The sequence below is a fragment of the Onychomys torridus genome, chromosome 4 (genome assembly GCF_903995425.1).
Source record: "Onychomys torridus chromosome 4, mOncTor1.1, whole genome shotgun sequence".
NCBI classification, from domain to species: Eukaryota; Metazoa; Chordata; class Mammalia; order Rodentia; family Cricetidae; genus Onychomys; species Onychomys torridus.
The window spans coordinates 125,214,580-125,227,691 of record NC_050446.1 but is presented as its reverse complement, the minus strand read 5'-3'; the positions used below and the strand labels follow the sequence as shown (position 1 = coordinate 125,227,691).

At 44.9% G+C, this 13,112-nt stretch overlaps 1 protein-coding gene across 2 annotated transcripts in view; it reads right to left on the bottom strand.

The window, feature by feature from the left end:
• Positions 1 to 3,165: 3,165 nt before the first annotated feature.
• Arfgef2 (ADP ribosylation factor guanine nucleotide exchange factor 2) overlaps positions 3,166 to 13,112 on the bottom strand; it is an 86,333-nt gene continuing 76,386 nt past the window's right edge. For both annotated transcript variants that reach the window (XM_036183380.1, XM_036183381.1), the window contains exons 36-39: positions 11,280 to 11,448; positions 9,714 to 9,852; positions 7,572 to 7,689; positions 3,166 to 6,643 (exon numbers count right to left, since the gene is read on the bottom strand). In XM_036183380.1, coding sequence (XP_036039273.1) covers positions 6,467 to 6,643; positions 7,572 to 7,689; positions 9,714 to 9,852; positions 11,280 to 11,448 — 603 coding nt within the window. In that variant the 3' untranslated portion in view covers positions 3,166 to 6,466. The remainder of the gene's footprint in view (positions 6,644 to 7,571; positions 7,690 to 9,713; positions 9,853 to 11,279; positions 11,449 to 13,112) is intronic.

Sequence of the window (13,112 nt, the reverse complement as noted above, 5' to 3'; positions counted from 1 at the left end):
GCCTACGGTGGCCTAAAAACTGGGATTATAGGCCTATGCCACCATGCCTGGCTTATTTTGGGCTTTTGGGGTCAGTTGTCTTGATTGGCCTATGTGGACTGCCTGGCCTTCAACTCCTGATCCTTTACTGCTCCATCCTACTGGGGCTACAGGCCTGAGCTTAACTTTTCTGTTCCCTAATTTAAAAATGAAAAATTAGGTGGGGCTTCTTAGATGGCTCAGTGGCTAATGGCAAGGCCCGAGCTTAACTTTTCTGTTCCCTAATTTAAAAATGAAAAATTATGTGGGGCTTCTTAGATGGCTCAGTGGCTAATGGCACTTGCCACCATATTAAGATCAATCCACGTGAGTCTATTAAATGAGTAACAGAATTTATTAAGATATAAATTGAGGAAATACACTCGCGAATACAGAACAGAGTAGACAGCTGAAGTCGTCCTCTGATCTGACCTGGAGTGAACCCACCTCACAGGCAGAAGCAGGGAGAAGGGGCATGTGACCCTTCTCCCTTCCCTTATAAGAGGTCACTACAATGTCAGGCCTCCTTTGGGCCTATAGCCCAAGGTCATGGGTGGAGCAAATACCACTACAGCACTAAACCTGACAACCAGAATTTGGTCCCTAGGATTCACATGATTGAAGAATAGAACTCAGTCTTACAAGATGTCCTGTCAGCTCCACGTGTGCTGTAGCATACTCATTTGCATGTACATAAGAGTGTCATTTAAAAAAATTGTTTGAGGGCTGGAGAGATGGCTCAGAGGTTAAGAGCACTGGCTGCTCTTCCAGAGGACCCGAGTTCAATTCCCAGCAACCACATGGTGGCTCACAACCATCTGTAATGAGATCTGGTGCCCTCTTTTGGCATGCAGTCATACATGTAGGCAGAACACTGTATACATAATAAATAAATCTTTAAAAAACAAAACCAAACAAATTTGTTTGAGAGCCAGGCATGGCACTACAGGCTTTTTAACAGACACTCAGGAGGCAGAGGCAAGGGAATCTCTGAGTTTCAGGCTAACCTAGTATAGAGTGAGTTCAGGGGGACAGCCAGAGCTACACAGAGAAACCCTGTCTCGAAAAACAAATCAAAACAAATTTTTCTGAAGTAAGCTTTCAGCTGCTGCAGATGCAGCTCAGTTGCTTGTCTAGCACACACTAACCCCTGGGTTTCATTCGCCGCGCTCCATAAAACCAGGTCTGATGGTGTGCCCCTGCACTTCCAGCAATTGAAAGACAGGAAGAGGTATTGCTGTGAGTTCAAGGCCAGCCTGGGTTACACTAAGACCCTGGCACAACCAGCCAACCAAATAAATGGAGCAGCTGAGACTGCAGACATTCACCACCAGGCATGCAGGCATGGTCATTTTTGGTTTTTGTAGTGTTCAAGAGTAAACACAGGGGTTGGGGATTTAGCTCAGTGGTAGAGCGCTTGCCTAGCAAGTGCAAGGCCCTGGGTTCGATCCTCAGCTTAAAAAAAAAAAAGAGTAAACACAGGATCTCAATGCATGCTAAGCATGTACTCTGTTGAGCTGCATACGACACCTCAGGCCCACCCATGTTTTTCATGAAACCTCCCCCAACACCATCATTCCCAAATCCTCATTGCCACAGGTGGTGCTTCCTGAGGCCAGCCCCCTCCTTAGAAGGCTTCATTCCAGCCCTGTTCTAGTTTCTCCCTGCTCACAGGCCCTCTGTCCACAAGCCAAGTAGGTTAGCTCATGCAGAGTGGTCCCTTTGAGGTCTTCCTGAAGTGTCATGGGTCTGTGGAGACCACTTGATTAGCCACTTCTAGAGAGTGTGAGATAAAAGGAAGAGGATCACACACACACACACACACACACACACACACACACACACACACACACACAGAGCTTTGCAGTATAGGTGGAAGGTTGAGGTGGAAACAATGACAGCCACGGGCCAGTCCTCCCATGGTGCCACGTGTTGATGTGCAGCTTGGAGGAGCCTGAGAATTCTTCCTTTCTTTGGTTTGATTTGGCTTTTGGTTTGTTTTTGTTCTTGGGTTTTTTGTTTGTTTGTCTGTTTTGTTTTGTTTTTCCTTTGAGACAGGGTTTCTCTGTGTAGCCTGGGCTGTCCCGGAACTCACTGTAGATCAGGCTGGCATCAAACTCAGAGATCTGCCTGTCTTTGCCTCCCAAGTGCTGGGATTAAAGGTGTGTGACACCACTACCCAGAGAATTCTCCCTTTGAAGCTGTTGTTTTTATAGCTCATTAGTAAGAGTATTTGGCTAGCATGCATGAAATCTTGGGTTTGATCCCCAGAACAGCATAAAAACCAGTGCAGTGCACCCATCACAATGCCAGCACTGGATATGTGGGGGCAGGAGAATCAGAAGTTCAAGGCCATCTGCTGATACACATCAAATTCAAGGCCAGCCTGGGGTAAATGAAATCCTCTTAAAAAAAAGATTGGAATATAGCTCAGTGACAGAGCGTCTGTCTTGCCTTTCCTCTGGAGCTCAACCTCACCATCAAAAGGGTCATCAGTATTAGTAGTACCATCTCCCTTCAACCCTCGAGGGCTCATGGAAGAACGGAAGAAGGGGAGTGTTGCAGGGTGCTGTCTCCTGGGCATGGCATGGCTGTTGCACTCGAACTCACAACCGCTGTGCAATAAGCCTGAGGAAGACACCCTGTGTCTGTCCGACTACCCACACAACAGGCCCCAAGGAGTCAGTTTTCCAGGAGTCTCATGTTAGGAAAGAAAAGGCCTGAAGCCTGGACCAGCCCCGGGGACCCCACTACACACTTTACTGAATACCTTGCAAGAAAGTGGAGCGGAGACACTGACTGGTCAGTGATTGGTGAGACACCTTGACCAGGACTGCTGTTATGCATATTTCTTGCCTTCTACTTTAATTTTTATTTTATTACTGTGTGGGTGTGTGGAGCACCAAGTGTGGAGACCAGAGGAACCTTTATGGAGTGGGGTCTCTGTCTCCACCTTGATGGGGGCCCTAGGGGTCAGACAGTCACCAGGCTTGCAGATCAAACACTTTCACCTAAGCAATCTTCTCTGCCTGGAACAAGCACCACTATCAACTGGGAACTACAAGTTTACAGCTGCCCTGGCAACAAATTCAAACTAGCCCGACCTACATGGTTTGACAGAATATAAATTATGAGATTGGGAGCAGCTTTACTTTTTAAAACTTTATTGATTTTCCACCTGATCAAAGCATGGGGTATTTAACAGTATTATACATAATATTTTTACATAGAAAACTTTACATAGCATTTCATATTATATAATTCTGCTTTATTCTTCCAAAAGTGTTTACATCCATTGGGCAAGGAATGCTTTTCATTAAATTATCAATATTAAATGCACTTAATCATTGTGTGTAGATGAAATCAAAGTAGCTAACAACTAACTTTTAGGTATTTTTAAAGAGGAAAGACATACATTTAGCACATAAAGAAATGTTTGATGCAAATATGCAAGATAACATTTTTTAAAAAATTAGAACACTGAGAAAAACCACACACTTGATGAGTGTTATTTTCTGAGAGCAGGGGTTTTCAGATGGATTCATTCTTTACAATGCTCAGCTTTGGTGTTTTTGTTTTTCTCAAACCACAAAGCTGCTGGCAGTACACTCCAGGTTTCATGTGAGCGTTAGCTGTGTCTCCCTTACCACAGCATTCAGAAGGACCCACTAGCATTGTAGCAACAAACAGCTGAGTGGGGCGGCCACACCTGCATGTGTCAGCATGTTCTTTTAATAACTAGAAGACAACTAAATAGACAGCCATGATCACAAAAGAACAACAACAACAAATGAGTGGTTTTTTTTGAGGGTGGTGTCTTTACATTTTTTCTGAATTTTGTACAAAAGTCACCTGTTGGAGGAAAGTATTGTATTTCTAGATATTACTATACAATTTTCCTAATGTCTGGTTTAGTTGTACACGATGATGGAAGGTGTGTCTGACTCTGAAGGTGCACATCAGACTTCACACCCACTCTCTGTTTGTTGCTCAGATGCCAAAGCTGGTGATTTCCTTAACAGACAACAGAACTGCTCGGAACAGCAGCTTGGGAACAGAAACTTTTTTTTTTAAGCTAAAGATCGAACCCAGGGCCTTGTGCTTTCCAGGCAAGCGCTCTACCACTGAGCTAAATCCCCAACCCGAACAGAAACTTCTTTAGAGAGTCCGGCACATGTGACCAACACTTAAAGCATTCTGATGCAGAAATAAAGCCTTGGAAGATGCTCCCCTCCTCCTCTGTGCCGCACCAGCCAGCATCTGCCTGTGAGGATACAGGGTTCTCACTCTGCACTGGTGTCAATTGGCTCAAGCCACATTGCCATGAGAAAGGCTAGACCTGTACACCACAACAAATTTATAGTGAATGGCTTGTTTCTGGAGGTCAGGGACACCACTGCCCATTGACAAGAGAAATTACCCTGAATGGTTTTACACCGTTTTTAAAAGATCTATTGCTGTACAATTCAAATGCATCATTCAGAGACAATCTTTTTATAAAACAAAATTATAAAGAAATTCAAGCCTGAAAAACTCAGCAAGTAAGAAAATGTACTGACACACTCCCTACCACGTAAGGAGAAAAATGACAGAGGAGGCAGGACTAATGTAGATGGGTAGAATGTCACATGACAAGGGAAGCAAAGCCACCAGTCAGGGACACAGTTTAGGCAGGATGCACCCACTGAACATGCATGCATGTTCCCTGATTACATGTGTGATACAAATACTACAGGGACCAGCAGGCAGAACACCTCGGGCGCAGGTTTATAGTGCAGCAAAAGATGTAACAGACTCCAAGACACATCAGTCAAATGTGCTCACACTTTCCACTTACACTAACATTCTCCCACAGTCCCGTCCTTCGAGGTACACAGCCCTCTTAACTGATGTGTGCTGGTAATAATCTCAACCTGCTTTTTATTCTTTGGTAGAAAAATTATAATACTTTTTTTGGGGAAAAAAAGTACAAATACAAGTTCTGCTGAACAAACCAAACATGTGGCAAGGCTGTCAAAAACAAGGAAAAAAACCAGCAAAAGCACCAGGACTCCCTCTCTAGAAAGAAAAAGGGTCCAATTCCACAGACTACTCCCAAGGCATGACTATTCTAAGGCACCAGAGTTGACATAATACAACCCCAATCTGTAGACTCGATGCAGGTAGAAGTCTGAAGGTTTCCACTGCATTTCATGACACGGCTTAGCTCCAGTGCTGCTCCAGGTGAACAGTGGGTGAGGGCAGACAAGGAATCGTGCGTTCTCTTTCTCATGGGCTCCAAATCGATTAAGCTTCCTCTAGCGTGGCTGCTGTGGGTGTTGGGAGCACTCAGAATTCACTCTACTGCGGATCTAGGCATGGCACCATTACCAATGTAAGGACCCCAGAATCTAATCTTGCCAAAGATGCCCGCTCCTGGCTCAAGCTAACAGAAGCTCTAAGTGCCACCCCTGGCCGCTGTCACAGCCCAGCTGTGCTGGCCCACAGTAGCTCTAGTTCCACTCAAGACATGGCTGACGGGCAGTGGAGTGACCCTTATTACACTAAGTTACTGTCCCCAGCTCTGATAGTCCCTTTCACACTCACTCTGCTGAGGGAAAAACTAAAAAGGCTTACTCAAAGATAAACTCTGGGTCAGCTATTTCCTTTTCATTACTAGTTCAGATTAGAGATTTCAGAGAGATGCGCAATGCATTCTGGAAATTTAACAGAACACCCACCCACAAACACTTCAAAGAAGGCTAACACCTTCATTAAATTATTTTTTTCTACAGACTTTGTCTCCCCACATTACTAAAACAGGGAGCCATGAGGCACTACATTTTCTTCAAACCTTACAAGCTCTTTAAGTCTACTACAGTCTGCCTTTAATCAAATCTTCAATAATATAACTTTGTAAAATACTTTAGAGATCACTCAGACAATAACAAAGCATAAGAAATAACCCTCTTTTCCTACCTTTTTAATCTAACTAGGCTGACCCCAAACTGACACAAACATTCAAACTTCTCTAATACATTCAAACAACAAAACACCCAGTGTACTTAGGTGGCAGTTAGCCGTTACAAGGAATTTTATTAACATATTCTCTAATAAACACGAATCTATACAGCGGTGTTCATTACTTCCAAGGAGAGTGACTTCCTCTGACAAAATATTTATTGCCAGTTTTTAGCTCTGCGAGGAAATTATGGTTTTACAACAGATTTGACAGTTCAGTCAGCAAAATGGAATGACAGATGGCAAACTGACCCCCACCACTGTGTTACCGGTGTGCAATGGTTTAACGAGACACCAGGAGCCGACACTGGGGACTGTGATGAGGCCAGTGTACAGGTCACTGCTATCCAGGTCTGAACTCCAACAGTATGGGTGGCTCCTTGTTTGCCAGTCAGGATGGCATAACGGATACTCTGCAGAACCACAGCAGTGACCGTGGGGGCCAGTGCTACCACATCGATGACAATGTTGCTGGCACTTGTGATGGCTCTTCTGGAATCCATATCTTATATACCAGGCCTATCCGCAGGAAGAACTTCCGAAGAACTGCTCGGAGCTCAGGGATCAGGTCAAACTGCACGATCTCACACAAGTAGGGGTAGTACACCGATGCGTGTGCTTTGAACTTGCAGCAGAGAAAGCAGAGAGCCAAGTCAGACAGGGAACATTTGTTTTGGCACCAGTTTTCCAAAGGTATTTATCTCAATCTACAACACTGCTGCTGCTTTTTCTTATTATTAAAATTTGTGCGGGCGGTGGTGGGGCACTCGGGAGGCAGAGGCAGGCGGATCTCTGTGAGTTCGAGGCCAGCCTGGGCTATAGAGTGAGTTCCAGGACAGGCACCAAGACTACACAGAGAAACCCAGTCTCGAAAAACAAAAACAAAAACAAAAAAAAATTGCTATAGCTAAAATTTATTTTAGTTGTATGATGTGGTATATGACTAAGACAGGAAGACTGCAGGTTCTGGGCCAGTCTGGGCTACATAGCAAGACTCTGTCTCATAAAAACAAGACCTGGGTGTGACTTAGTTAATAGAGTTCTTGCTTAGCATGCATGAAGCCTTGGGTTCAATCGCCAGCACCACACAAAGCAAAGAAGTGAATCCTACAGAATTGCAGAAGTAGAGGCAGAAGGACCAGGTAATCTGCAGCTTACAGGGAGTCCTAGGCTAGCCTGGGCTACATGAGGCCCTATCACAAAACATCCACAACGCCCTCCCACCCCCATTTTAGTGGTATTGAGTTTCTTTTAGTTATAATAATAGTCTTGCTGTCCCCAACAGGCTTCTTTCACTCCATAAAGGGGGCTTGGAGTCTACATCACCACTCACAATCTCAAGCCTGTCTTCTTGTACTGAGACCATTAGCACTATCCCCAACAGCCACACACATGGTCCACACTTCATCCCTTCTCAGCTGGGGCTCTTGGGAAAAGCCCTGTTATCTGAAGGCACCCACTTTCCCAATGAACTGTCTCCAACAGTCATCTCCACTGGAGGAAAAGCATCTACCCCGACCAGAACCTGATGGAGACATTAGAGTTCACTGTACCTTTTCATCATTTATTTTGAGGGTTTTGGTTAGAAGTAACAGCAGGAGGTTCGTCCATGCTTCCCGATGGCTTTCAGAGTTCACAGTGGTGAAATAGGCAAGTGCTTCGCTGCAAACCCTAGAATTAAGAGACAGGCATGTCAAGACAGTAGCTGGCACTTCCCATCTAGCGAAGAGCCAGATTCCTTCAATGCCCTACTGAATACCTACACTGGCTGTGCCAGCCCGGGCAGACCACCAGGTCTTCATTTCTTCTGTCATATGACAGCTCTGGCAATGACTAGTGTGAAGCTTGGTCAGTCTGTAGCACACGAAGCACAAGAATACTTCTTTACGGTTATTAACTGTCTCCCCCTGCCTTACCCTGTAACCACGGGAAACTGCTCTAGACTTAAATGTTAAGTGGCAACCCTGACAGAAGCTAGGAGCCTATGCTTTAGGCTTGATTTAAGAAATGACTTGGACCAGGTGGTGGCGCACTCCTTTAATCCCGGCACTCGGAAGGCAGAGGCAGGTGGATCTCTGTGAGTTCGAGTGAGGCCAGCCTGGTCTACAGAGTGAGATCCAGGACAGGCACCAAAACTACACAGAGAAACCCTGTCTCAAAAACAAAGCAAAGCAAAACAAAACAATACAAAACAAAACAAAAACAGACCTGGGTATAGAGAGAGTGAGGCAGGAAATTATGAGTTCAAGACCAGCCTTAGTGGTCTATAGGGAGACTCTGTCCCAAGGAAGTGTGGGGAAGAACCATTGTATCTCCTTTAACTAAGCAATTCTCCTTTCAGTCACGATTTATTAGTGCTGGGTGTAGTGGCACACATTTTCAATCCCAACACTTAGGAGGCAGAGGCAGCAGACTAGGATGTTCAGGGTCATCCTTGGCTACATGTCAGTTTGAGGCAGCCTGGGCTACATGAGATCCTATCTCAAAAGACCAAACAAAAGTCTATTATAATATTCTCACTGTCAGACAACTGGAAAGGGCATAAAATTATTACAATAAAAAAGAAGGGGGGGTGGGAGGGGGGAGGACAGGGGAATCCATGGCTGATATGTAAAATTAAATTAAATTATAAAATAAAATTAAAAAAAAGAGAAAAGAATTCCATCATTTTAAAGGACACATGACAATATTTTATAGCTAATTTCTCCCCCTTCCTCTCGTGTGTGTGTGTGTGTGTGTGTGTGTGTGTGTGTGTGTGTGTATGTCCATGCAATGCTAGGAAATGAACCTATGGTGTCATGCATGGTAGGCAAGTACTCTACCACTGCACTATGTACTCACCCCTCCTTCCCAAATGGCTATCTGGAATACACTAACTCAATATATTGAAAATTGATACACCAGTTTGACAGTTAAGATCCACAGAACGATGTTCCTGTGTGCTGCTACTAGCTGTGCTGCAGACTGCCGCCTTACTGAGGGGTCATGCTGGGATACTACATAGTTCAGAAGAGTAAAAGGAGGCTTGGAGGGCCTGAGGTACAGCTCAGTGATAGAGCATGCACTTACCTGTGCAAGGCCAAATTCACACCCCAGCATCAAAGAGAAATACAAAATATGAGGTTCACCAGCCTTTTGGTGATGCCCAGGAAGTGGGTAGAAACTGGCCTAGTATCTTCCTGGAAAGGAGTGACAGGATGCTTAGGGCTGACAGCGACTCCTTGGACTTCCTCCCAGGAGGGTGGTGGTGGTGTACACCTTTAATCCCAGCACTCGGGAGGCAGAGCCAGGCGGATCTCTGTGAGTTCCAGGCCAGCCTGGTCTACAGAGTGAGTTCCAGGACAGGCTCCAAAGCTACACAGAGATATACTGTCTTGAACCTACACACCCTGGATGCCAGCTAGAGCCAGGACTCCCTCAGTCTTAGCACTCAGAGGTCAGAACACTTTTTACAGCTCCAGGGAGGGTCGGGATGCAAAAGAATAGCCCTGTCTACTCTGCTTAGGATTTCAGGATTTTCATGGAGTGTTGCTGAGCAGGTGTATCTCTTAACTCTGGCCGGCCTGCAACTCAGAGAGAGCCACTTACTTCTGCCTCCCAAGTCCAGGATAAAAATGCATGCCACCACACCTGGCTCTCCTATTCTTTTCAATTCACAGAATTATGATGCGAAATGAATGGGAAAACAATCTTACGTTAAAAGTCGCTGCTGTATTTCGCCCCAGGAATCCCTGCGGTCCTCATCAACATACATTCTAAACAGGATTCTTAAACAACAGGCCAGGCTGCTGGTTTCTTGTTTGAGAAGATTGGGTTTAGACTTGCCCTTGAAGCCTAGAGATAAGGCAATCAGGTCAATAGTGCATGTTACCAGTCTGGACAGCACTGATCTGCCACAGGAGACAGTCCTCTGTAACATCAAGAAAATGTGAGGCGGATGGTGGTGTTCAAGACTCTCCAGGTGACCCGTGCAGATGCAGTGTTTCTTCCATTTACCTTGGTAAAGCTGTTACTCTCATCTCAGATCCAACAGCTCTCAAGAATTTTAACACTCAGGCTGGCAAGAGGGCCCAACGGGTAAAGGCACTTATTGGAGACCTGAGTTGCCTCCACAAATTTGTTTCCTGACCCACATAACACACAGGCTATGGTATGTGCACATCTTTGTGTCATGCACCACAATAATTTTTTTTTCAAGACCACAATAATTTTTAAATTTTAAGGAAGAATTCCCGCTGGGTGGTGGTGGCGTACACCTTTAATCCCAGCACTCGTGAGGTAGAGGTAGGCGGATCTCTGTGAGTTCCAGGCCAGCCTGGTCTACAGAGTGAGTTCCAGGACAGGCTCCAAAGCTACAGAGAGAAACACTGTCTTGAAAAAAAAAAAAAAAAAAAAAAAAAAAAAAAAAAAAAAAAAACAAAAAACCTAAAAATCAAGAAGAGAGAGAGAGAGAGAGAGAGAGAGAGAGAGAGAGAGAGAGAGAGAGAAAGAATTCCCTTTAATCCCAGTACTCAAGGTAGAGGCAAACAGATCTCTGAGGTTCCACATAGTGTGAGTTCCAGGATACCCAGGGCTATACAGAGAAACTCTGTATCATAAAACCAAAAAGAAAACCAAAAACCAAACACCAAAACAAAAACAAAACCCATACAAAGCAAACCAAACAAAGAACTCAGAGTCAGGCATAGTGGCACATACCTGTAATCTCAGTAATCAGGAAGCTGAGACAGGGGGACTGTGTTTCAGACTAGCCTGAGCTACTAGCAAGTTTTAGGTTAGCCAAGGCTGATAGCAAAAACAATTTTGTTTCAACAAAACAAGGTATCTGGGGAGAAGGTTAAGGGATGTTAACAAAAGTTTATAGTGTGTTTCTGCAAAGTTTTAAATTCTAAGATTCCAACACTCTCTACCCTTGGAGAAAAATATATATAACACAAAAAATATCATAAAAATATTATCACATAGGTTGGCAAGATGCTCAGTGGTTAAGAGCACTGGCTGCTCTTCCAGAGTACTCAACTTTAGTACCCAGCACCCACACGGAGGCTCACAACTGTCTATAACTTCATTCCGAGAGGATGCAGTGCCCTCTTCTAACCTTGGACACCAGGCATGTGACATATATGCAGGCAAAACACTCATACACAAAAACAAACAAAAAATAAATTAAAAAAATATTAAAATACCAGAACTCTCCCAAGGCTTGGCCTTTCAGGATGGCGGCTGGTGTAGCCTGTCCCAAGCCTGTCTGTGTGCCTTACCTGCTCTCCAGAGGACAGTTCGCTGCTCATAGTTGGAGTTGAAGGCCTTGGAGAATGAATGGGACTCTTGCAGGCAGTCCAACAGCTTAAAGAGGTGCTGGGAAGACATGAACTTATACATGCCCTGATTCTCCGTCTCGATGTGGATATCTGCATCTAGTGTGTCTTGCTGGAGGGAGAGACAAGATGGCTGAGTGAAGAGTTTAGTGGGGACTGAGGCAATGTGATGGCAGACTGACAGGGCAGTTCAACTCTCAGTCAAGTAGAACCATCCTTGGAGTGTTTCCACTCAGAGTCTGTCTCTGGCTACACCCTGAGTTGTTGTGTGACGGCGGCGGGTTTGGGGGCCCAAGTTTCCATGTTGTCAGTACTATCTGCTGCATAAGCATGGGGTGGGCTTTCAGCACTGCGCTACAGCACTGTTTTTCTCTTTTCAAGTGTGACCAGTGTGACAGAAGGCCGGAGTCCCAAGTATAACAAAGCCAGGGAGAGAAGCACTAAACCCATGGTTCTCTGAGCTCAGTCAGATGATCAGATGATCACTCAAGCCCAGAGATAGCCTTCAGTCCCAAGGGAAAGACTGGCTAAGCATGTGTACAGTGCTCCAAACTGTTAGTGCATATGCAGCCTAAAACCTGACATGTTGGGAGATTTTATATTTCTGGAAATTTCTAAGAATTAGCCATCCTCCTAAGAGGCTGAGGAGGGAAGATCATAAAACTTTCTGAGTTGATCTAAACTGGAGCAGTCTTTATCAAAATCCCAGCTGACACCAGACATGCTGGCATACCTGTGACAGGATGATCAGGACTAGCCTGGGCTACACAGTGAGTTCCAGGCCAGTGTGAGCTGTACAGTGAGGCCCTAATTTAAAAAGCTGATTCTAAACTCCTGATTGGCAGAGAAATCTTGAAAACATACAAGATTGGAGGGCTGACATTCCCAGCTTCCAAAAAAAACACACTAAAAAGCTATAGTAATCTGGTTAGTGTGGTGCTGGTACACAGGTAGATGCCGATGAATTAAACAGCATGGAGACACAAGAAATAACCCTTATATTGATGGCAAAGTGACTTCTGACACAAGGGCCTGGAAAATTTACTGGGGAAAGAAAAGACTGCCATAAGATAGTGCTGAGGACGTGTGACCATTACACACAGAGACAAAAACTGGGTTCCCACCTTAGACAGTAAACAAGAAAGGACTAAAACACGTTTGAAAATCTAAGAGTAAACCTTATGTGAAGCATTCTTTTCTTTTGAGACAGGGTCTCTTTTACATAGCCCTGGCTGTCCTAGAACTTACTTTGTAGACCAGGCCAGTCTTAAATTCACACAGATCCACCTGTCTCTGCCTCCAGAGCGCTGGGATTAGAGGTGTGCACCACCACACCTGGTCACTTATATAAACCTCTTAAAACAGCTGGAAAGTGGGTTCAGCACTGGCTGATTGCTAGCACTCACATGGAAGCTCACAAGTGGCTGTTAACTCCAGTTCCATGGGATCTGAGAACCTCTTCTGGTCTCCTTGGGCAGCAGGCACTTTGTGCACAGATACACACGCAGGCAAAACACTCATACATATAAAATTAAAACAAAACAAAACTCACAAAAACTCTTAAAAAATAATTCTATAGCTAAGTATGGCGGCGTTCACCTGTAACCCTAGCACTGGGGATGTAAAGGCAGGGGGCTGGGAACACAGGCCAGCCTGGGCTAGGAAGCAAGATCAATGCTAGTCTTGGGAGACATGAGAGGCTATTTCAATAAAACAAACAAGCCAGGTGGGGATGGCACACTCCTTTGATCCCAGCACTCAGGAGGCAGAGGCAAG